This window comes from Bactrocera oleae, chromosome 5, assembly GCF_042242935.1.
Source record: "Bactrocera oleae isolate idBacOlea1 chromosome 5, idBacOlea1, whole genome shotgun sequence".
NCBI classification, from domain to species: domain Eukaryota; kingdom Metazoa; phylum Arthropoda; class Insecta; order Diptera; family Tephritidae; genus Bactrocera; species Bactrocera oleae.
In genome coordinates this window covers 64,788,261-64,813,912 of record NC_091539.1, presented here as the reverse complement: position 1 = coordinate 64,813,912, position 25,652 = coordinate 64,788,261, and the positions used below count along the sequence as shown (strand labels likewise).

Here is a 25,652-nt window from a genome sequence, read left to right as displayed (position 1 = left end):
AAAGTATATAAAAGACTTTCCATAATCGCAGTTTTCTTAAGTTGCTTCACGTTTGGCAAGCATTTTAAAATTCTTTGCTTAGTTTTACATTTTAGTTGGCAACTCCAATCGAAAATTCAGATAAATTAGCGACTTTCTTTATAATTACCTGAAAACATTATATATGACACATATTTTGCTTTTTTTGTGGCTACTTCAAAAAAATGTCATATTAAAGACCTTTCAAATACTTTTCGTTCGATACCCATTTTGTTTGGCTTTGCTTTGTTCGAATGTTGATTTTTTGGTTCTTCTGGAATTGTGTGGAGATCTTTATCTCGGGAACATATTGATATTACTGAATGAAGTTTAGTCATAAAAAGCTCTCTGTGAAGAGTAGTTATTGTCTCCAAATTTGAAATTAAATGGGCAAGCAGTTCAAAGTCATCGGACAACATAAAAACCAACAAATCTTCAGCCTAGTATACCATAGAATATATTATATATATCATTATGGAATAGTTTCGTTTTTTAAAGCTATTCATCTCATTTTAATAATTTTGATAAATAGTTCAATTATATCATTTGAGTGTGTTAATGATGGCTAAGTAAAGAAACCTAAATCTGAGTACGGTGTGGAGTTAGTTCGAAAGCTCAAACATAGAAGAGGTTGAGCTAGTCATGTTCCAGGGAGACCAAATGCTCTTCAATATTCTACAATATTTTATTAAATTTATCGAAAACTTAAAGAATTCGTCAAATTCAAAAACGCGTTGAGTGAATCCTAATAACACCACAACATGCAGCCAGAAATCTACTTCAGCCAATAAAGATGTTGGCTTGCATAACTGACAAGCCAACCAGACACATTAGAATCGGGTGCGAAGGAACATGCAATGCGTACGAAGTATGACGCTGCACGGTGAATTCTGATGCGACGGTTGTTATGGGTGGGCGGTTGTTATGAGGGCGCAAGGTGGATGGAGTGCAGTTTATGAATTTTTCAGATTCATATCTGTGAAAACAATAACGAAATGTGATTTTCGGTCGAGAGCTGGGCGGATAAGTACGAGAGTAATACAAATGCAGTGGCACACACATATTCAACTGTATGTTTGTATTCGATATACACCAGTTGTGGCTCTGCAACTGGCAGAGCTGCCATTGCGTCCGTGTGTATTTATAACGGTGCGTGTGGCTCGGCGTTGGATTCCTTAGTCACACTTCAACATTTCCGGCATTGCAATTCGCAAACGCGCTGTGTGAGTATATGCGAAATGATACTATGCGCTTGTAGTGGTGTTTGGATGTGTGTGTGTGTGTATGCGCGCCACAAATTGCCACAAATAAAAGGGAAATCAACGGAATTTCGAAACATTTGAAAATTTTATGTCTTCATTTTCGGTTGCAAAAATTTCAGAATTTTATATGAGCAGAAGGACGGGCGTGTGCGTGTGTGTGTGTTGGCTTGCATGACTGCCACATTGTCTCCTTCGACACAATTCAAATTTCAGTTTCAATGTGGCGCGATATGTTGCAGGTGTGGCGGCGATGGTGTGGGGTGTTGGCGGAATGGCTTGTGCATATTTCGCGTTTTATGTTTGGGGTTAATTTAATGATTTTGCAAGTTCATTGCGCGCAACCAAATGTGTTGCAGCGTCGCTCTTATTAGCTGTATGCTTTTGCTTAGCGCAAATTTGCAACCGTGTCTGGGGTGGTGGGGGAGAGGGGTGATGCACATAGAAAATCCATAAATTCATAAAATAATTGTGTTGCGCCATGCATACGGGAATGCGTTATGGATGCCCCCAAACGTGGCGTGAACGCATTTGCAAGGCTTTGTATGTGTGCAAATGTGAATGGGCGGCAAGCTGGATAAGTTTGCGGATTTTTGTTATGAAAATTGTTGTTCGGCTAGGTAATATATACTTTTGGCTAAAGATACTTTACCTTTTCAACTTGGACCCTTAAAATTTTTTCTCAAGCTCCTCAAATTTTACGCTTTATTTGTGTAGTGGGCTTTTTATGTATCTTTGCACTTCACTCATATTCACAGGCCTGAAAACGTTGGCGGTGCATGCATCCCGCCTGTTTGGTGAAATTCCCCAAATGAGCGGGAATTTTGCTTACAAATTCATAAATCTTGAATATTCCTCAGCAAGAAGTCAAATCTCAACTATTTTCATATAATTTGTCCCCTTAAACTTATAGTTATAACACCTTGTTTAACTGAAAGGACGTTTGTTTCGACTTTGTGTGAAGTTCATATGAAGTAATCCACTATTTTCAGGGTTCTTGACCAACTTGATCAACTGTGGAAGCTATAGTTTTGTCCAAAACTATGAAATGTCTCGAATTGTTTTTGGAATCGAGAAGTGTAGGTTGGTACATCTAAAGTACAAAGGCAAAATTTGATTGTGGTAAAAGCTAAGTGACGTGCCACACCGACCGGATGAAATAATATGATTTTACAGGTCCATATCTTTATTTTCCGATCACCGTCTGAAGTTTATTATGCCGCTTAAACTATAAATATTAGTTAAGGAGGCGCTTACTGCTGAGGTTCCACAGAAACAAGAAAAAATGTGAACTTCGGCTGATCCAACGTCATAATACTCTACCCAGGTGCAGTTCTTGTAAAAAATATAAAAAATCTTTAATTTGCTTTTGATTTGTATGGTAGCTATATGCGATATTGGTACAATATATACGGTGATTGCAAAATTCCTTTGATAATAATCCATGACAAATTTCATGAAGGTATCGCTCAAATATAAAAATGTTCCGTACGACATGGTTTTGATCGTTCAGTTTGTACGACAGTTATATGCTATAGTGTTTCGATATCGGCGATTTCGATAAACAAGCAGCTTCTTGAGAAGAAATGGACGTGAGAAAAATTTCAGTTTGATATCTGATGAGAACTGAGAGACTAGACTATACAGACGGACATGGCTAAATCGACTTTGACGATGCTTTCTGGGTGTTAAAAACTTCGTCATCCGTTAAGACATCTTCAAGTTATTTTAAAATTTTATTAGATGCTTGCTCCTCGCTTTTATTAGTTGCTACGATCTTTCAAATCCACTAACTTATCCAACAGCACTCGTATGTCAGCTCAGCTCACATACACATGTTGCATAGTCATCGTCACTTGCAACAACTGCAGCAACGCGCGCTTTGTTTAGATTTTGTCGGCGAATTTTATACATGCACCCACACCCACACATGCACAGCAAGTTATAATAAATGCGGCGCGTAGTGAAATTTCAGCAGGAAAAACCTACCAGTTTGGCTGAGCGGCTGTCGGTGCGCCGTGCGGTTACACAATTTATGGCGGCGTTGAATGGTTATTTCGCGCGCTGTAAATTCTAATGCTTACATTTTTACAGCTATGCAATTTCAGGCACATAATTCATGCAACACTATCCGTTCGCGCTTGTAATTAATTAGTTTTAAGTTGCAGCCAAAAATTAGCTTTCATCCATTGATGCATTTCGAATTTATTCTCGTTTTCAGGCAAAAGCTTCACCCTGAGCATTGTGATATCGACCAATCCCATACAGATCGCCACCTACAACAAAGCGATCAAGGTGACTGTGGATGGTCCGCGCGAGCCACGCTCCAAGGTGCGACATCCAGGTTTTCATCCGTTTGCCTTCGGACCGCAGCGTTTCGGACCGGGTGATCCGTTAATGGGTGGACTGCCTTTTAAGTTTCCAGGTAAATACATACAATATATAATAATGTGAAGATTTTAAGTATATGGGTATTCTTAAGGAGGGATGTACAAGTATGTAGATGATAAAGTAACTTCAAGGTTTGAACTCCTTGCGGGTTAAACCAAATTGTTCTCTAAGACTATTCTCACCTTGGAAATCACTAAAATCCAGTTTTGGTATTTTCTAAAATTATGGCGTTTTCTGAAAATCAAGCATAACCTAATATTTTTTATAAGTTATATATAACTAATGCAAATGGGATACAGTGCGATTTTACAAGGCAGATTGGGAATCTAACATATATAAAGGTACACTGAGTAATTTAGTTTTACTCTCTATATACCTAAATGTGCGCTGAATTTTTCAAGAAACGTGGCATAAAACTGAAATATATTATACCACAAATCTTCAACAAGCCCGAAAGCTTTTTCAAAATACTATAAATAGCTTTTATTGTTGAAAACATTAAACCCAAGCTTAGTATTGATTTCACTTCTGTCAATTTAGCGTCTCTTTCCAATGCTCGCTTTGGGTGATTCAATGAAATTTCACGCCAATCAGCAGTCGATTATTCGCTTTCATTGTATCATGTCAGGGATTTGTTGATGCCAGCGGCAAGAAGGAATGTTATCACTTGTTGTTGCTGGTAAAACTGTTGCTTCCCAACGCTGAGGGGATACTTTGCATATACAATATATATAGATATATATATGCGGCGCTGCGTTTGCCACTTTGTTGTTATCAAGTTTGCTTTCAAACGCATTATGCGGATAATATTTAAAGTGGCTTGCTTACGTAACAACGTACCAGGCTACTAAGGCTCTGCAGCAACACAATTAGCTTTGCATGAAAAATAGCTCAAGGCGCTGGCAAGTTGCAAAGTATTAAATTACTGTAAAATAGGCAAACAAAGTCATCGGCTAAGTAAATCATTAAAATTCATTTACTAAATGTTTGAGGCTGATTTTGTGCGGATTTGGAATTGAAATTTGCCTTTAGCGAGCGCAGTTTTGGGTAATTTTATGTACAAAGTGTGTAAGCTGTATTGAATTAGGGCTCTTCGATACGTCACTTCTTTACTTGCTATAAGAGAACTGTGCTCGCTTTCTTTGAAAGTTTTTTGTAAAAAAATTCTGCTTATGAAGCATAAGAGTACACGAGAGCATCTGAATACCTCACTAAAGTGGCATGACCGCTTGCTATTCGTTTGTCTTATGTATTTGATTATGCAAGTTTGTGTATTAGTTGTATATCAGTTTCTTGTTCGATTCGTCACTTCTTTACTTCTTGAACAATGAGTTTGCTTGAAATTTTCTGTTTCCAATGAAGTCACGGCTACGAAATAGTTGCAAATGTTGCAGCGATTCTCAACATTTCTTATGTATCGAGTCAACATATTTTGGTTTATGTTTTTTGTATGAAGGTGTCAATGTTAGACTCGTACCAAATGACCTGAATCTTTTGCAAAAACGATGTCGAGTAGAGGTCGCAAAAGAAATGCTTGAAAGCGTAGCTGAGGACCCTACATGCAATAAACGCAACACTGATGGTGACGAGAAGTGTGTTTATGAATACGACATCGAAACTGTCCAACGCTCCATTGAATGGTGCTCCAAAAATGAGCCGAAACCGAAAAAAACAAAATTCGCTGAAGCCACTGAAGGTCATCCTAACCGATCTTATAACAAGTGTATATAAAATTTTGAAGGCGATAATAAAGATTTGTATTAAAACGCGTGAAAATACACAATTTTCTTATAAGTGTGGGTCATTTTAAATTCAGTTGGTATACCAGTGGTCTGTTCGATTCGCAACACTCTAAATGCTGGCGAACCAAAGACAGCTTTTGTTTGCTATCAAGAAATGGACTTAGCTTCGAAAATTTGCTTTTATGGTACTGGCTGTGTAGCTTATTGAGGGCAGAGGTAACATTTAATCCCATATTATACTCCAGAAATGTTAATAAGGTATAAGAGGAATTCTCAGCCGTCAAAAAACTATTGAAATATTGATGAGAAAAGAGTTCTCAGAGCTGTTTTCTAATAATTTAAGAGCTTTCAAGCTTCTGTCACTTGTCAATTTTAAAATATTTCTCATCCCCTACTCGTACCCTCCTAATTGTCACAATTGTATGAAATACAAATTTGAAAATGTTCACACTGTTGTTTCACAGCCTCTTTATTGACATCGAACTATACCGTTAAGCCCGAAAAGCCATTCGCTTTCCAACTTCTCTCGGCAAAGTAATAAATTTACGCTCTTTAACAATTTCTTCCACCAGCCATCGACAGCATTGTAATTATTAAGCCTTGTTGCAACAAAATTGTGCCAAGCTTGGAACTGCCGAAGCATACAACACACTCACACGCACTCACATTATAAACCTATACTATGAACACTTCGCCGTCGTCTTATTAAAGGATTAAACATTTTAATGGATTTTATGAGCGCTGTCTTCAGCATCACCACCTTATTTAGGTTGCATATGCTGTCACACACACTTATTCGCACATAATCACACATACTCGTGCTACACATTGCCACCGGGTGCTCCTTGTTTCGCCGTCTTTTGTTATTTTAATCGCTGTTGTGCATTTTGCTGTTGTTTTCCTTGCTATTTGCTTTATTATTTTAAGTGCTGTTGTTGTTATTGCTTCTGGCAACTGGTTGCTGTTGCCAGTGATTATAGCTGATGACTTAAGTGTATGCAGTGACATCATTTCGTTGATTATTATTGAGCCAAGTGACGCGAGTTTGGCGGCTGGGAAGAGCGCCCCACGATTTCGTATTGTTTTGAAGCGTTGAAAGCGAAATTTTCTTAACTAATGTATTGAATTCTTTAAGTTAAAGCTTTTGAAAGCTGCTGCATCAAATTAAGATGAACAGTTCATCTTTAGCTTTTGAATTTTTTGGTTCTTCAGAAATTTCGATTCCTCGGCTATAATAAGAAAAAAATGAGATTAAGTTTAACATTGAGTCTAGCATGTTTCAGCCGATACAGAATCTTAAGGAATGCCGAAAGAAGACCGTAGTAAAGTTAGTGTGAAATAGATTTTTAGAACATTTTCAAATTGCATTCTTCTTAAACTATAAATGAAGCCTTAGAGTCTGGTCAATATGAAAAATCGAAACTAGACCTGTTCAGAAGTTAAACTGTTTCGACTCGCAGATTATTTCCGTCTCTTTTTTCAGTTTTTAACTCTATTTTAGAAATCGTCACTTCTCTCGTTTTCGTATTTCTTCCAAAAGAAGCCAACCTAAACACAGGAGATGAGCCTAACTTTTAGAAGTGGAAATCTATAATTGTCGTAGAATTGTGGAGAAGTCGCATCAAAGGAGATAGACAGAGAGCGCAGTCTTCAGATTTACAGAAAAACATTTCTATCTATCTAAGCTATCTAGCAAAGCTAGGGCAAGTTTCGGATGAATATTTGAGAGTGAAAGAGAGATGGAGAGAAGAGAGAGAGAGAGAATTCGAAGAACTTGCTGAGCGAAAGAAGGAAAAGTTAGAAAAAAACACCTAATCTCTCTGACTGACTGGATGGGAATTCACTTACACTAAAGCATATAGAGCTTCAGGCAGAAATCTTCATATTAAAAGCAATTTCGACTGGAAAGCTATTTCTTAGACTTTTCTAATTTTTATATAACTTTAGAGGGTTCGGCTTTATATTCTTCGTTTGTAACACGAGGAAATATCCGGTTAAGTTGGACTTTGTTTTTAATGTTTGTTATTAATTTCCGCAAGTTTTAATGCGGTAGAAATAGTATGTGTCGTAATTTATTTGTGTTATATCGTTTACTTAGCGGTGTATTCATGCTTATTAGAAAACTTTATCCGCATTTGTATACCTACATAGTATATGTATATATATCTTTAATACCGTTAAGTACAACCCATTAGTGATATGTCTTTTACTTGCTAAGATCCAAGATGGCGGATGATGGGAAGGTATTAGAGAATATACTCAGCCACACATATGTACATACATACAATTATGTCTGAAACAGAAATAAATTTATGCTTGTAATTATGTTGAGTCATATACAAACGTAGTGATAGTCATATGAGTATAAAACATGTAGCAGCTCCTGCTTCACACTTAGATATACATACCTATGTATACAGTAAGTAACGCACTACACCGTGTGTCTAAAAAGTACAGAAGAGAAAAGTTTGACGTTTTTAGTGAAAATTACATTAAAATTTTCCACTTGAAAGACTCTTTGTTATGAAAATTGTTAGCACTTTCCTTCAAAAGAGTTCACACGGTTACACAGACAATATGTATACCGACTTGTACTTGCTCATTTATGAAAGTAATTTTATATGCATGATCTCCATAACATATATAAATTAGTATATGTGCATTTATGTACATAAGAACCCAGTAGGAAATTTCCAAATACGTTTTCTGAATTATAATACACTTTTAGAACAAATTATTATTGCTAGAAAATCATTTAATAAAGTGAAAAATAATTAATTTTAAGTTAATAGTATTAAGAACTAATAAGCGGTACCAAGCTACAAAATTTTCCACTTTCCTCTTGCTTTTAACTTTACTGCGATTGCCTTGTGCGCCTTAAAGTGGTTATACATATGTAAGTAATACTCGATTAACCATAAATACTTGAAATGAATGTGGAGTCCCGAAATAGCAATGTTCAAGTCCCGAAATTTCGGGATTAATAGCTGATTACTCATTTAATATACTAGAGGCAAGATTCGAAGTAATTAAAAAATGTGTTGGGCAATACCGAAATTTCGGTACTGAAAAGCAGTGCGGTATTATAAATTTAAAAAGTTAAAAATATATGGTTTATTAACTCAGTTTTAATAAAATAATTAAATTAAAGTGATACAATTTGGCGAGAATACCAATGTGAAGAACCCAAAATATTAGGATAACGTATAATTCGCGATTAAATAGATATGAACAAATTTGAAAGAGTAAACGTAATATCGTTTGTAAAAAAAAAAAAAAAAATTCGGGATTTTTCGGGATTAAAAGGGGATTCATAACTTTAAGTGCTAGAAAATAAATTTAAAATAATTAAAAAATTGATTTGGCAAAATCCCGATTTTGGTAGTGAATAGTAGTTCGGGATTACAAATTTTAAAAGGTTAAATATATATGGTTTATTGACTTAGTTTGAATAAAATATCAAAATTTATGTGTTAATTTTTTTTAGAAAATATAAAGTTCAATATTCTAAAACTTGAGGATTATAATTTAATTCACTATTAAACATACAGAAAAAATTTTAAAATTTTTGATGAAAAATGAAATTTAAATTAATTAAATATTTTAATATTAATTTAAAAATTGATCATTTTACTTTTCTCAATTATTTATACAAATATCCTTTGTATTCCAAAAAATCGGGATTTTTCGGGATTAAAAGGTGATTCATAACTTTAAGTACTAGAAAATAAATTAATAATAATTAAAAAATTTATTTGGCAAAATCCCGATTTCGGTAGTGAATAGTAGTTCGGGACTACAAATTTTAAAAGGTTAAATATATATAGTTTATTGACTTAGTTTGAATATATATCAAAATTTTTGTGTTAATGTTTATTTAGAAAATATAAAGCTGAAGATTCCAAAATTTCGGTATTATAATTGAATTCACATACAGAAAAAATTTTAAAATTTTTGATGAAAAATGAAAAAACTTAATAATTTTACCGACTTTTCTCAATTATTTATACAAATATCCTTTGCTATAAATTAGGCATAGCTTTTATGTATAGTTACGAATAAAGAACCCATTAGAAATATATTCTCAAATCCAGTGAATACCATTTTCGACAGGGTCTGCACTCAAGCATGTGTGCTGATGTATGGCTGTGTGTATGTGTTTTAATGTTCTAAATGAATTTTCAACTTGAATTAATTTACACATGCACGGAGTCCTTGAATCCTTTCACACACACACACACATACACACATAACTGCGTACACAAAAGGGGTTGGGCGCTAAACTTTTTCCGAGCAGAAAGTCAAATTTCAAAATTTCTCAAAAATCATTATGTAACTACTCATGCACACACATACACCACACTATTTGTTGGTTTTTGTGTGCGAAGAGCGTGCTGCAACAAAGCGAATGGAGGTGCACGAGCGCAGAAGAAAAGTGTTGACAGGGCGTTGATGAAATTTCACCAAAAATATATTAAAATTTGCTTAAAAGTGTTGAGCACGTAATCAAACACATACTACAAGCGCACATACATACATGTATATGAAAAAGTGCAAGTGTGTGTGTGTGACCCGATTACCGACACACATGCACAATCCAGCACTAAAAGGCGCACACACATGCAATTAAGTAGTTCATGTAAGTGTGTGTGTGTGCAGATGCCTAACAAGTCAGCGTCGCAGCTAACGGTAAAGGGTTATTACCAACACATAATTTACATAAATTTGCCCAACCCACGCGGCCTAATGGCGAAGCTCCTGTTTCCACATGTTGGCATCTCAAGTGCGCCACTTCTTTTCACGTAGCTCTCACGCCCTTCACCCGGCCTCTCTTATGCGGCGCAAGTAACGAGTATGCGTTGACAGGCTGGCTGTTTGATGCAGACACTCGTGGAGATATACACACACACACACATACATACATTCACGCATGCATATAAGCTTGTTTGCTGGCGTGAAGCTGGTGGGAGGGGCATACTTGCTTGTAGTTCGGCCTCATATGTGATTAAAATTACGATGCCGCGGTAAATTTTCATTATTTTATTTCGCGCGTTGCTCGGGTTGAGGTAGAGGTAGTGGGGGGGGGGGTAGTAAACCTGACATTCGCGTCAGCCATTTTTCGGCATAAAATATTTAGTGAAAAATTAAATTAAAAATGCAAAAAGGCATAAGAAAAGATGAGAAAGCAACCTTTTGGTCGCGACATTGAAAAAAAAAACTCGAGTTTTTGACTTTGAAGCATCTGAAAGGGGCTTAGATACACACTTATATACTTACGTATACGCATATGTATTTGCTTTTTCTCTGCGTGTTTTGAGTGGCTTAGTCCCTTTCCCTTTTGCATACATAAATATTGCTCATTAATTATTTAAAAATCAATAACATTAAAAAAATTCTTAAAAATATTTTTTTTATAATTTCAGAATTAGACGCTCTAACGTACATATATATAAAACTAATATATATGATATATACTTATATTATTAAAAAAAAATTTTGATAAATATATTATATAAAGTATTAACTTAAATTTGGTATTCCAAGAGTTACTTTTTCTGTATCTCTAGAATACTTTAAGAAGCTCTAGCATTTACCCTACTACTGTGTCTTAGGGCTTGAAGATTTATATTTGTAAAACAGGGTACAATATGGAACAATACTTCACACAAGCTTTTGCATTTTTAGACAAAATAAAGAGCGGCAGAGCCTTTTGAAGAAAATAAAGTGTAATGTACCATAAATATCATGACCAAACGGTCGCCGTTGCAGTCAAGTTTATGCAATTGACTGATTCGTAGGAAGCTATATTCGTTCGAAAGCTCCGTCTACAAAAGCTTTCGTTTCACAGCGGATATTATCGGTGTTCCAATAGAAGCGCGTATGAACCGGAAGATTAGAAGAGAGTTTCTGCATAAAATGAAAACATGGTAATTTATAGATATAGCGAACTTAAATTGAGTAGCAATAGTTTGCCTAACAAGCAGCAAAGTTCCGGATGCCGACGAATGACCGACTAGCATCCTACTAAATATACCACATAATGTTCTATAGATGTTTTCTCTTTAATTCTTTAACCGTAACGGTTTGTTTAATTCTTTAACCTTGTGAGAGACATATATTTACAAGAGTGTGGAAACCTCGTACCGTATCTATTGTCCAGCTTTCTATAAAGTGATTAAAAAATTATGTAAATGTTTATGTTGGCGAAAAGGTCCACTTGATTTGGTAAACAGCTGAGAAATTAGTTAAATCTAGATTAGTATTATAGTTTATAAGATTACGATAGTTGTGTAATATATAGTGATCTACGATGGCAATACTCATAAAATGCGCTCTTATAGAAGGGATGCCAAATCAGCTCGAAACATTTTAATGGAATCTACACCTCGACGCTTGAAAGACCTTTGCCTACCGAATACTTCAACTTGTTGACTTTCTAGTTGAAAAGCAGGCATACAAGCCAATCAAAAACTTAAACTTTTGGTCGCCAGATATTATTATAGTTTTCTACGTTACAGTGCAAGTAATAACGATCATTCGCTATCAGCGGTAAGATCTAAAAATATTCCAGCAATCTGTTTATGTTATGAAAAGTGCGATGGCCGACGCACTAGTTCGACTGATCATATAAGGTCTTGATCTACAAATGATTTAAGTCTATCGTATGTGGCGTCAGCTAAGTCATTTCGTATATGATATTCCACTCTCACAGCGATTTTCACTGAATAAGTTCCACAAATTATTTAAGAACATTTATTAAGCGAGTGTGTTTGGCAAGCGCTATAAAACCGAAATTTACTACTATATACATATGTTAATGGGATGCGTGCAATGAACTGAATCCACAGCGTGGAAAAAGCAGCAGTCAACTCGCAAAATTACATTAATTGGGGCTTAAATTGCATCCTTCATATTCTCTGAAATTGACACTGAGGCACTTTTTCTTATTACGAGACCACAAAATAATGCTGACTGGAAAGAAATTTAGTGACAATGAAGAGACAAAACCTAAAATAAGACCTATTTTGAAAAGACAAAGACAAATAGTACTACAAAAATAGTACAAAAATGTTGGAAGATCGCTAAAATCAGTTTAAAAAACTCGGTGCCTAATACTTATATATATGTTCAATATTAACAATGACATTTCAAAAAAAAAAGTCTTAAAAATGGTATGAATTTTTCAGCCCTTTTGGTAAATGGCTTAAAGTTTGAAAATGGACGGGCCTAAGCGATTACGCTATACATAGATCATGCTCATATTCATGGTGTACATTTCTAGTCAACTTCCGGATAATCCAGAAATATCTCCTATACTTTTTTACATGCACACAGTGTCACCTCTTCAATGTATAGCTTCTTCATTCAATAAAAAATTCAATTAACTGTTGATTATTTGCAAATACTTCACAGCAAATACAACTCGAAGCACTTCCACTGCTACTCCCAACAAGCCCTGCCGTGTGTTTATTTACTTATTTCTTTGACGGCCGACACAACGGTTTGTGTCAAGTGTCAAAAAGTCTCTATAACGGTATAATTATGGATTCCTTTTCCAGCGAGAATTCAAAATGATTATTTTTAGATGAGGCATATGGCAGATTCGTACAAATTTCTTTATATACATGTGTATATGCATAAGTATGTGTGTGTGTTTGCTTGTTTAGCAATGTCGCTAGGTGTAGCCATGACCCCCACCCCTCCCCATTAATATTGGCTTTTCGCACTCAATTGCAAATTTCTGCACCACCAACTCAACACCCGATTTAAAACCGACAAATTCGCACAACAATAACAACAACAACAACAACGATTATAACAGTAATAACAACTACAGGAGTTGACAACGTGTTACACACAAAAATTTACCGTTACACAAAATGTCAACACACGCAGAGATTGTCAAAAGTGAGATGAGCTGATCGAGGGGTCTATTTTGCTGTTGTTGTTGTTGTGCTGCTTGTTGTCGTCTATCAAGTGGGTAGTTAACCTTAAATTCAGCAAAGAAATTTGCACATCTTCCCAAGACTGGGTGTGGTGTGAGTGAGCAAACACTGGCAAATAATGTTGCGAAGGACTCTATCAACGTGTCAAGGCACGCAGGGGCAGTGCGGTGCTGTGGTGTCGGGGTGACAAAGGTTAAATGCCGGCCGGGCGGTGAGACGAATTTCGCAAATGTTATAAATAATAAGGTGAACAAGTTGTCGGCTGCTTGGCAGTTGGCATATGTGGCAGCTGCGGGCGTAGAGCATTGCCCCCGTACCGCAACCCCTCTTAATCTACGTATTTGGCAAAGTAAGTGTGTGGTAGTTGTTGTTCTTGTTATTGTGCATATTAGTATCGCATTGACACGCAAATTGACAAGAAATTGAATCAATGCTGTAATATGTCCTTGGGGGTTGTTGCTGCCCCGGCTCCGAACTCGCCTTCCCGCTGCTTAAAGCTTGCCGGGTTATATTGGCCGACCGCCGTTTGCCCGCTTCCTCTATTGATGACTTAAAAATTTCATTTCACTTTTTTAAATTGAGTCGTATTGAAGTGTGACCCAACCCAGCTCGTTCCAATCGAATATCACCCGGCCGATTGTGCGCGCCCTGTGTGCCAAATCGCCAGCCCGCCGAGCATACATGTAATATTTAACAAGTAATATAGCATTTTCAAGTCTACCATATGTTTGTGTGTGTGTGTGATTGTAAGCGAGCTCAATAAAGTTATGAATTCTTAGTGTCGCCGTGGCACTGTTGTTGCCGTTGTTTCCTCGTGGGAGGATAAATTTTCATATCACTTTGTTTGCAATTTTTTATATTCCCTTATGCTCGGCATCTTTTGCCCTTCTTTATTAGTTGAGCGTGTCAACAAGAATTTATGATTATATATAACATATATGTATGTTGTCTCTGTGTGGTGTGTGTGTGTGTCAGCACCCTTCCTCAGTTGCACAGTTTATTATTTGGCTCTACGATTTGTCATCGGTACATGTTTGTTGTGACATTTTTTAAGTTTTGAAATTATTATTAAAAACAGTTCCGCATGTGTTGCTGTTGCAGCCCAGCATGGCATGCCCCCTTTGCTTGTTTGATAATGATGTGTGCTAAATTGCTGTGAAAATCAGAAACTTGCCACACGGATAATTGATGGTTTAGTTACTTGCATGTCAACGTATCAATTTTTTGCTTTTGTTGTTGTATTTGCCTTGTTTGAGGGTGTAGGTCTATGCCACAATCCTTTGATTGCGGCTTAGAAGAAGTTTGTTGCAGATATACAAATAAGTGATATTTCGATTTTTCAGTAGGAAAGTGAGAATTAATTCTTATTAGATTTCAAAATATCCCTGCTATCAAACCAATTATAAACCTAGTGATATGTAAGGTTACTATTACATCGACCAACATAAAGCTGCGTTCAGAACCACTAGGCAGGCATCATTAATTTAATCTAATGCAGTAAGCAGTAAGGACTGGATATATGGCAAATGAAATTAAATTTTTCCTGAATACAGACTCAGCCAGTTCGTAAGATCTGAAGTGAAGCTCGTACTTTCTATAGCACTGTTGATGATATATGTGCCTCCACATTGATAAGTTGATGTCGGATCAGCGTTGTTCTGGAAACACTATAGAAATATTATATATAAATATATATATTACAAGTATATATATGGTTAACATATATCCTTATCACAGTCAAAGAATATTAGCGAGAGTACAGAGTGGATTTCGTTTTTAAACGGACGTTCAGTATTCCAGTCAGATCGTCTTAAGGTAATAAATTTGCGATCAGTTGCAGTCACGCTAGATTTAAATGCGTTCGATTTTGCAAAGCTGTTCAGGACCTTGATTGGGATGCACATTTCGAGGCTTGAAGAGGTTAGGCAAGGTTATGTTTGATGGCTGATCTTCAAGGGGGTGAACGCACTTGGACTGCTATATTTATGTTATATGTAGTCCTTTATGAAGCCATATAATAAAACTCTTGTTGCCGATTTTATAGGTCGACTAAGCGGCTTGAGGCCAATAAATATTTTACTCTCCTCCCATCAGCTCAGTAAGATATCTGCAAGAGTTAGCTCCTAGTTGTTTCCACCTTGACCACGCAAAGGCGGGACAATCAAGAAAGAAGAATTGATGTATTTGTATCTCGTCTTCTACCAAACAATTTCTGCATTTGGCATCCGGTAAGATTATCAACCTTACAGCGTAGATGCCGATAGAGCAATGAACTGTTAGAATCCCACAACTAGAGAGATGCTAGCTTTGCTGATGACAAAGAGCTAACTGGACCTCTTGCGATCGAACTTTAGCCGAAAGAATCTTGCGACAGCGCAAAAACTGACGTTGGTCAAGCTCCCTCGAGGAACAGCTATCCAGTGATAGAACGATGTGACTCGGTACCATCGGTTACAAAGTTAGGTATTCCTTAACTTATCGTCACTCTACTATAAGAGTTGATAGCCACTTCTTTGCACTCCGGAGCAAAGCTTGACGAGACTACTCAAAAAATGTCCGACCGTTCTTATCGGCCGGTAAAATTTATAATATCGAGAAATTCGGAGAGCCAGAGAGAAACATCCGGAATTTTGGATTTGGATCTTCCGCCTAACGCACGACAGGTGTTGTATCGCAGAGGTCTCTGAATTTGAACGGGCAGGACTAACCGATGCTCGAGCGATCATTCAATATTTCCTTCTTAGTTTCAACGGCCGAAGCTATAGGAATTATGTTAACATAATTCTCCCTCCTCTAATACAAGTTTTGGGTCTCAAGATAAGATTTGGTAACAAGAAAGAGCAATTATAGAGTTATTTAAGCAACACCAAAATCTTGTGGGTTGTCCTTCGCAGTTATCTTATATCTTAGATATTTATACTGGACTGAAAGATCAATGTTATCGGGATGAATTCTTACGAATGTGTTTAATTAATGCTATGCCCCAGTATCCTAAAGTTCATTTATGCGTGGGATAATGTGCCATAGTCTTCGTCTCACTCATAAAGTTCATTATTTAAATATTATGGACCAGATTGGGTCGAGATTAACTTAGCTCACTTCGTTTATCATTTTCCAAAGGAACTGGCTATTTTGAAATATATTTTTTGACATTAAAACATGGCTATGTGTCTTAAAATTTAATATTGCAACAGGTTATGTATTTCTATTACAATATTACTTTTAAGAGTAGAGACGCTACTGGAGAAAGTGCCATTTAAAAATACTTATTCGGTATAAGAAGCATACTTCAAGGCGTCTTCTGGGTATACTGCTCAGACTTGTTAGTTTTTTATTATTTTTTATATTTTTTTTAAATATTGAAACTCGTGTCTTTTAAAGTTACATTCTACAAATATTGCTTTAAGATTTTTAAATTTGTAGGTTTTCTGTTACTCAAAATTCTACCGAAAACCAAATTATAGCCTAAAAAGTATTTCATACTTAAACAAACTTTAATATTCTGAGCGCTCAACTCCACATAGACTAGAAAATTTGTTTAAATTTAAATTTGTGTTTTTCCTCTCTCTCTGAAAGGAGTCCGAAATAGTTTCTTTAAGCCAGCCAGACATCACATTATCATTTCTTTTTATTCCACAACTAATATACTTACATATACATAGACATAAAACTAATTTTATATACTTGCCAGCTGCAAGTACATGCCACCGAATATGAGACCCGAAATGGGTGGGTAGCCAAAAAAGCGGAATAAGTGTGAATGCACCAACAAAAAGCTAAATAATGTGACCAAAAAAGCCAAGAACCTCTCCAGCAAAAACTCACACACACACACACAAAAGAAAAGCAAAAAGTGAACACAGAAAAAGTTGTAAATAAAATAAAATAAGACAACGAAATGATATAAAATTTTATGGGTTGTACTTGCTCGCTCGATGTATTTGTGCGTACATCATAGTGTTGCACGGCGATGGCTGCTGTTGCACTTGTCGTCTGGCAACCCGAGGCAGCGGCAAAGGCCGTGCTCACCACCAATAGATGTCTAAGTAGGTGGTTTTCAGCAAAACTACAAAGCATTCGCTATGTTTGCAGCAACTGCGGTCGCTCTCGCTCTGATTGTGGTTGCTGCGCTGCGCCACGCTCATATTTGCGGTCATGCGCATTTATTGAGTGAGCATACAATAATCAGCTGTTTCGCTGGCTGTTGAGTGAGTGGCATGCAATGCACTCAGTTGCCGCTGTTGAGTGACTGCCCAGCTGGTGAATGTCTAACGTAAGGGGTGATTGTGGGGAAAAGATTATTATTGGAATGCGGTAGTGGCATGTGATTGTGATTAACGGCATGACAGGATAATGCTCTGCGGCATTGAGTGCGATTTTTGAGTGGAATCATATTTCAAGATGTGGTGAATTTGCGGCTAAGAAACTTGCGACGGATAAGAAAAGCATGCGACCAAATGCCGACGGTAAATGTGAGTTGGTGTAGGAATAGAGTTTTTGATGCATATTTTGAACTAATATTTTTAGGTAAATTTTCTTAAACCAAATATAATTAAACATACAAAAAAGAAACTCGAGTCAAAATTATTTTCTCAAAGACTTAACAATATAAAATTGATGAAATGAAGATGATTGATTGAAAAGGAATTTATATCAATATTGAGTTTATGGGATTTTTGGAAAAGAAATGATCTACAAATTTTTAATATTTGTCATTTACGTACATACAAGTATGTGTATGTTCATATATATTAACGTACTGATTTTTATACAATCGCAACATGTTGCTACAGAGTATAATAGTTATGTTCAATTAACGGTTGTTTGTATCACCTAAAACTCATCGAGATAGATATGGAGTTATATATATATAATATATAAATGATCAAAATGTCAAAACAAGTTGAAATACGGGTCACTGTCTGTTCGTCCGTCCGTCTGTCTGTCAATTTTGCTAAAAGGAAGGTATTTAAACACCTATTCGTTTACTGTGAAAAGGGGTAAAATCAGGTAATAACCACGCCCACCCAATCATCTCATTGAATAAATGCGCCACAAATATAAAATTTCCCATCGAAGACCGTAAGGAAGGGCTTTAGGAAGAGCAGGTGCAAAAACTGGACAATGGGCATGGCACTGCCCACTTTTAGGGGAAATTCTTTATCTCAGGAACTACTTGACCACTTTCAACCAAATTTGATATCGTAGATTGCCCAATCATTTCTAACTAACTAACGCCCAAAAAGGGTCGAAATCGGACTATAACTTTTCAAGGATGCAGACACCAAATATGTGGACACCAGCGCGTATGTCAGATTTTTTATCGAACATATCGGTCACTCTATGAGTTCTGGTATTGAAATTCGGGGAGAACATTTTTGTGATAACTTTTTTTTGCTCTTGCACTTTATACCGCATCTGTCGGTCGATATGTAAGAAATTTTAAGGAAATTCCTAAAGAATCTCTTACTAAGAACAGTGTAACATCTTGGCTTAAATGAATAAAATCACGGCGATACTATCCCTAGTTTGATATGGGGTTTTGCCAACAGCTGAAGGTGTTACTTAGGCTTTGATCCTTGCAAGTTGCAAGAGTATGATGTGCGGTTGTATCCGAACTTAACCCTTCCTTACTTGTTGTTTATATTATTTCATATATTTTTTTATTTCGCTATTCATTTGATATCATTCAAAATATGAGCTAAAATTACAAATGAAAAAAATTTTTATTTTAATATAAATTAAATATATTAAATTAATTAATATTGAAAAAATATTTTTAAATAAATAAAAAAATGTAAAATGGAAAAATGTATTAAAATTAAAAATATAAAAAAAATCTTCAAATAAGTTTAAAAATATAAATACATGTATATATATACTCTTTTAGTTTTATATTATCTTATTTTTTAAAAAAATATATTTTTATTTTATAAATATATATATAAAAATATTTTTTATGTATTTATTTTTATTTAAGTTTACCACAAAGTTTGTAACACTCATATTTAAATGATCAGCGTGATGAGCTGAGTCGATTTGGCTATGTCCGTCCGTCTGTTTATACGCAAACTAGTCCCAGATTTTGAGATATCAATCTGAAATTTTGCACACGTCTTTTTCTCACTAAGAAGCTGCTTATTTGTCGGAACCGCCGATATCGGACCATTACAGAATATAGCTGCCATACAAACTGAATGATCGGAATCAAGTCCTTGCATGGGAAACTTATTCATTTAACGAGGTATCTTCATGAAGTTTGGTACAACTAATTATTTAAAGCAATGCTACAATTTCCGTTTAAATTGTTTAGAGCGGACAACTATAATATATAGCTGCCATACAAACTAAATGATCAGAATATAGTTTTTGTATGGAAATTTTTTTTATTTGAGAAAGTATCACAACGAAATTTAGCAAAGATTATTATACAAGGCAATGTAAAAATATCCGAAGAAATTATTCAGATCGGACTACTATAACCTATACCTAACATACAAACCGACCGAACAAAATCAATTTCTTGTATGGAAAGTTTTTTATTTGTGAAGGGTATTCTAGCTGTGGTGCAACCGAAGTCAACATTTTTTCTTGTATTTTTTATTTCAAAACGTAAATTTCAATTTCTTTAAAATAAGTATTTAATATTTATATTTTTTTATTAATATAAAATATAATTAAAATAATTAATTATTTCTGTACGCAAAATTAAATTTCATAAAATTTTTATTTTAATTTTGTATATTTATTCTTTGTATTTTTATATTTTTATAAGGCCTGGAAGTTGCTCGTGCTTTTGATATTTACAATAAAAAATATTGAGGTTTTATTCATAAAAATATTTAAAAGCCAAAAAGCTATTACTAAAAGCTAGTTGAAAAGTAAAATTACTTAAGCAGTAAACTTTTAAAGCAAGTGTGCAAAGCTAAAATTATTAAAAAAATTATATTAATATATTTCTAAACAAATTTTATGGCACTTTTATTCACTTTCAACCAGGAAGCAAAGTGCACTTTCCATATTTTTCTAAGTAATTTAAATTTTATTTTATGCATTAAAAACTAATTTCATTTGAAAGAAGTTTCTGCACACATTTCCGAAAGTTTCAATCCTCGCCTGCACACATACAAACACGCACACTCACATTCAAGAAACTTCACCATAAATCCGTGTATTTCTTCTACTTTTATTGCACCGTAAAATATTCCATTTGTGGGTGTATCTAACCCACACATCGATCCCCGCAAAAGGGGTAATAAAATAAATTTTCATAAATAAATACAAAAAACGAAAGCAAAGAAGGCAAAAAACGCCGAAAAACGTCAGAGAAAATGTGAACCAACCGAAAACAGGCATGGAACTTTCGGTTGGTCGGTTGGTTGCTGGTTTGGCTGGAGCCACACCAGCTTGTGGGGGGAGCAGCTAGCAATTTGTGTTGGAATTCTGTGGCATACATCGAGCAGTCACACACACAAGCACACATACACTTAGGCGCATGGTTGCTTGCCGGTAGGGGCTGGCTGCAGCAGCGGCAGTGGCGGCGGCAGCATCGCTGTATGGGACACTAATGTATACAATTACCACCACTACTGCTGCCACAAAATGCCACCACAGCCACACAGTCAACTGGCGGCGGCGGCGGCGGCTGCCGACCGAACGATTGTCCGACCGCAGCGCCGCAGCGCAGCTAGAAAAATGCCAGCAGTGGCAGACCGTGGTACACGGAGCGCATAGAGTAGGCAATAAGACAGCGGCAACTCAGACTTGCGTCGATGTGATGGCTGCCAGTGGCAGATTTGGCTGCTCCTACAGCAATAGCAACAACAATAGCAACAGCATGCCATGTCAGTTGTGCTGGTGGCGCAGGCAATGCCAGCAATTGTCGAAGCCTGTGACACACTGATGTTTATGCGAATATATATATATTTATATATGTGTATGTGTGTGTGGCATGCGAAAGCAAAAGCAAGAAAGCTCTTTGCGGCGCACCAATGGGACCACGTTATGCCCCGTCGGCTCCACCGCCAACAAGCAACAAAGCCAACACACAGAATACAATACCATACTAAGCGCACACATGCATACAAACGTATAACGGTGCAGCCGATGACTGCGTTTCGACGCACAGCCGACGTAAACAATTGAGCTACCAACAAAATATGCGACACGACAGCGACAACGAGACATCCGACGACCCACATTTTCACAATCGAACACATACATACATACATACATAAATTAACGTATGTGTTTGTGGTAGCATCTCTCGCCGCCACCAACGCCACCGCCACTACCACATTGGTACCCCACCCGCACCCAACCGTATTTGTATACACAACCTAACCACGAAGAAGGCTTAAAAGGCAGCCGAAGTATGGCGAGCTCATATGCGACCGAATTGTCGTGTCTGTTGTTTTATAATGTCCCCCCGCCCCCTGAAATTTTTCTATCTCTCTCTCTTGCCCGCCTGCAGCGGCTGAGCTGCGCTCATGCTCCAACCCTCTGGCGGAGCCGAAGAACACAACACAAACTGCGACCAACGTGGCTAACCCTTTATCGCACATGGGTTTCCTTACAGGACCGCATATTTAAGGTTTTAGTGGGAGTGCAAGCAAAGCCACTGCCATTGCAAACTTGGCTAATATCTACACAGACACACACACACGCGCACTCATGCGTACACACGAGATGGAAAGTGGTTAGTACGAAATCATACTCAGGCATTAAACTCAAGTGCTGTACTCGTATTTCTGTGGTATCGGCGGCAGACTCTTTGCCAGCACTGCCTTAACCGCCGAAGTGAGTGCATAGAAATGACTCGTGAAAGGATTGTCGATATAGCAGTTCATTGGAGGTTGAGTGGATCTATTCATATGTTATTAGAAGATATATTGATTACGATTCGAAAACTTTTAACTTTTAACTCTTGACTGGTTTTGACAACCAAATTGGAGGTTAGTTGAGCATTAAGGGTCAAGCATAAGTCAGCAAAAGACACATCTTTGAAGGGCTATCTCCAATGCAGGCATTTATCGTCCTATATCCGCTTTCTGAATACTGAGGACTTAAGTAAAACTGTCGGTTTTATAAAGCCTTGTCTCTATTATAGTCGCCAATCAGACCCATTTTATAAAGTCTTGCTCCTACAAAAGACCCCAATCAGAGAAGATAACATTATCAGAGACTATCGAGTATGTTAAAATCAATTTTGACCAGATCAAGTCCTTTCAGGAATAGCGAACTTGGTTCAAGTTCATCCCAGTCGATAAAACTAAAAAAATATCTTGAGAAATGATCTTGTGAGCATTAGATGCCTAGGCCCAGACGATACTCTTCCGGATTTATGTGATGCAGACTTGCCAGGCCAAAAGACGTGATTTCTAGAAGTAGAACCTTTGCTCATCCTTTTCAATTGCCACAACCAAACTGCTTTGATCGATTCTTAAATCAGAAACTGAAATAATCAAAATTATGTCTGTCTGCTGAGGCCTGACTCTAAAGCAGCCAATCTTTTAAGCTATATATACGAGTAATATCTGAAAATGTTATATTTAGAGTTAAGGTTATACATATCTGATAACTAAAACCGAATGTGTAGTGGGATAACAAGTAACAAGTGAACTCCGATTATCTCCATATTATGTTGCGATCCCGTAGAATTAGCTAGAAACCATAATAGCGATCTTTGGCATTACGATTCTGGAAATATTTGACTAAAAAGTTTGGGGTTTCTGTGGTCAAATCTACCATCTATTTAAGTTCACTTGACTCCAATAATGGAATGTCGACTTCATTATTGCTTCACCTCTGTGGACCCAACTCAATAACGAGAAGAAGCATTTCCTTCATGGAATAAGATTATTTCGAGCAGTGACGAGCCACAGCGGTTATTTTCTTTTCGACAAATGGTCAATCCAAGAACCTTTTGAGGTTAAAAAAAATTCTGATAAAACCTTTCATCCGTTACCAGACTTGTCGGAACAACGCAACTGGCATGGATTGGTATTTCTATCCTGCTAAAGACTGTTAACTCGGCATCATTTACTAAACAATATTTTTGTTTTATATCCCCAGAACAGATCTTTCAGATATTCTACATTCTCAACCTCAACATTTTTTTTTTAAATAAAGCACAATTACTTTTGCTCAACATTTATTTCAATTCTACATTTTTCAGGTTTCGCACATCACCTCGTCGGCATGCATAGTCACTTACATGCACCCGATTGGCGGGCGTTGAGTAACCCAGCAGCTTTAGCGCGGCCGGGCTTCGCACACGGTGCAGCTTTCTTTCATCATCAGCATCCCGCTTTCCAGGCGCACAACATCGCTGGCAATTTGGAACGGCATGGATTGAGGGCGCTAAACGGTACGGTAACTGAAACAATATTTTGAATTTGTCTTTAAGATTTTTTCTCCGTCTCCACAGAAACCCATCCTCATCTAACACAACTGCGTCAATTATCAACTGTTGGTACAGCACATAGCACTACAAGCCCCGAGGGTTCGCCGACAACCACAACAATTAATTTGGGCACACAACCGACATTAACCATATCGCCGCCTTTAACCACCACAAACAGTGATAACGATAACAATAACAATATAGATACGGGTTTCGAAAGCGATAGCATTTCGGTGACGGGTTCGTCCAAAAAGACCTCCTCTTTGCACGAAGACGACGATGGACGTAGCACTTCACCGCCTTCGAATAGCGGTTCGGCCAGTGGTGGTGGTGCCTTCACTTCGCTCATACAACGAAACGAAACGCTGCGTAAGAATGAACTTCTCAATGGTTTCGCTTCACAATTCTCCCCCACCGCAAATAGTTTCAATCCCGCTTTGGCGGCACAGCTTTTCCTACAGAGTCCGCTTTTGCCGCAACCAAGTCAATGGCTATATACGCAATTATATGGCAACTACAGTGAGTTTCCTTGGTTCCGAGGCACCGGTAATGCTGTTGGCGATGGCCTTACGCAATCTGTACCCGGTGCGCTGGCAGCCGAAGTGCCGAGTGTAACGAATCTTACAGCCACGGACGTAGCTAGCGATGGTGTTAATTTGGTAAAGCGTTGTGTAACGCTAGTCTCTCATTCACCCGGTGTGGAGAATGCGAATCCGAATGCTTCACCGCCCGTAACCTCAACGCGACACTCACCACCGCTGGTCGAGACCATCGATCTGGACGATGTGAGCACCACATCACGTACTGAATTGTGGCGTAGCGAGTTCGGTCCTATACGTTGCCGTACACCTAGAGCGACGGATGTGTGGCGTCCATACTAGCGGCTGCGTAACGCCATGGTGACGGCGTTGGGCTTAAATGTGCTGGTAGAGCAAAAAGATGAGACTCGCGAAGAACTCTTGCTCGACACGAAGCAGTGATATTGAGTTTTTTAGGGAGGGAAATGGAGCGGTGCTGGAAAAAAAGTGAATTCAAGGAAGTACAGTTAGTTTTCATATGCCAGACGGACGAATGTTGACGAGGGGGCGAGATTTTAAACTAATTTCATTTAAAATAAATATGTAATTGAAAAGGTCTAGGCATGTACTCTCTCAGAGTATGAAAATGGGGGAATAGTTTAACGTTTTATAAAACGAAGAAAATCACATATCGAATTTATTAAAGAAAGTAATGTAAAATCAATATAAACAAATTATATTACAGTTATTATTAAGAACATAATCAAAATTTCACTCTAACTGTTGAGTTAAGTCCTAAGTTTAAGCATATTTGAGTCACGTGTATATGTATATGTAAAGTTTATTATGTTTTGTAACTGTAGTTTAGTATGCATACATACACATTTCAAGTAGTACATACATGTGGTATATGTACAGTTATACGATATGAGCTAGTAATGTAAAAATTTTAAATTATATCGATTTCATAAGTATGTCATAGTGCAGTAAGCTGCTGGAAAATTCCAGTTCGCTATAAGCAATAGTTTAAGATATTCTGTTGATATTTATAAAAAAATAAAACTCAAAAGATCCAATAAATATATAAACTTCAAGCAAGCCCCATTCTAAAGATGCACATATTTGTTTGATTTTCAGAAGATACAGAAGAAATATTACATATTATATTTTGACACAGTAGATGTCTTCAAAGCTTTGAGAGTGACGAATCGAACTAACAACTGGCATAAACAAAATATAGTGGCATAATCTAATCTGTGAGAGTGGTGGTAGCAAGCGCTTACATCACTTTAATAAAATATTTTCATGTTATCTTTTAAGAAATTAAGACGAATGATTTCTGAAGTTCTAATTACGTGAAGAGAAAAGTGACG

At 36.8% G+C, this 25,652-nt stretch overlaps 1 protein-coding gene across 1 annotated transcript in view; it reads left to right on the top strand.

The window, feature by feature from the left end:
• The window catches only part of RunxB (Runt related B), a 52,481-nt gene extending 27,108 nt beyond the window's left edge, over window positions 1-25,373 (top strand). Inside the window, exons 3-5 of the mRNA XM_014236398.3 lie at window positions 3,499-3,702; window positions 23,534-23,725; window positions 23,786-25,373. Of these exons, the coding sequence (XP_014091873.2) occupies window positions 3,499-3,702; window positions 23,534-23,725; window positions 23,786-24,642 (1,253 nt within the window). The 3' untranslated portion in view covers window positions 24,643-25,373. The remainder of the gene's footprint in view (window positions 1-3,498; window positions 3,703-23,533; window positions 23,726-23,785) is intronic.
• The last annotated feature ends 279 nt before the right edge of the window (window positions 25,374-25,652 follow it).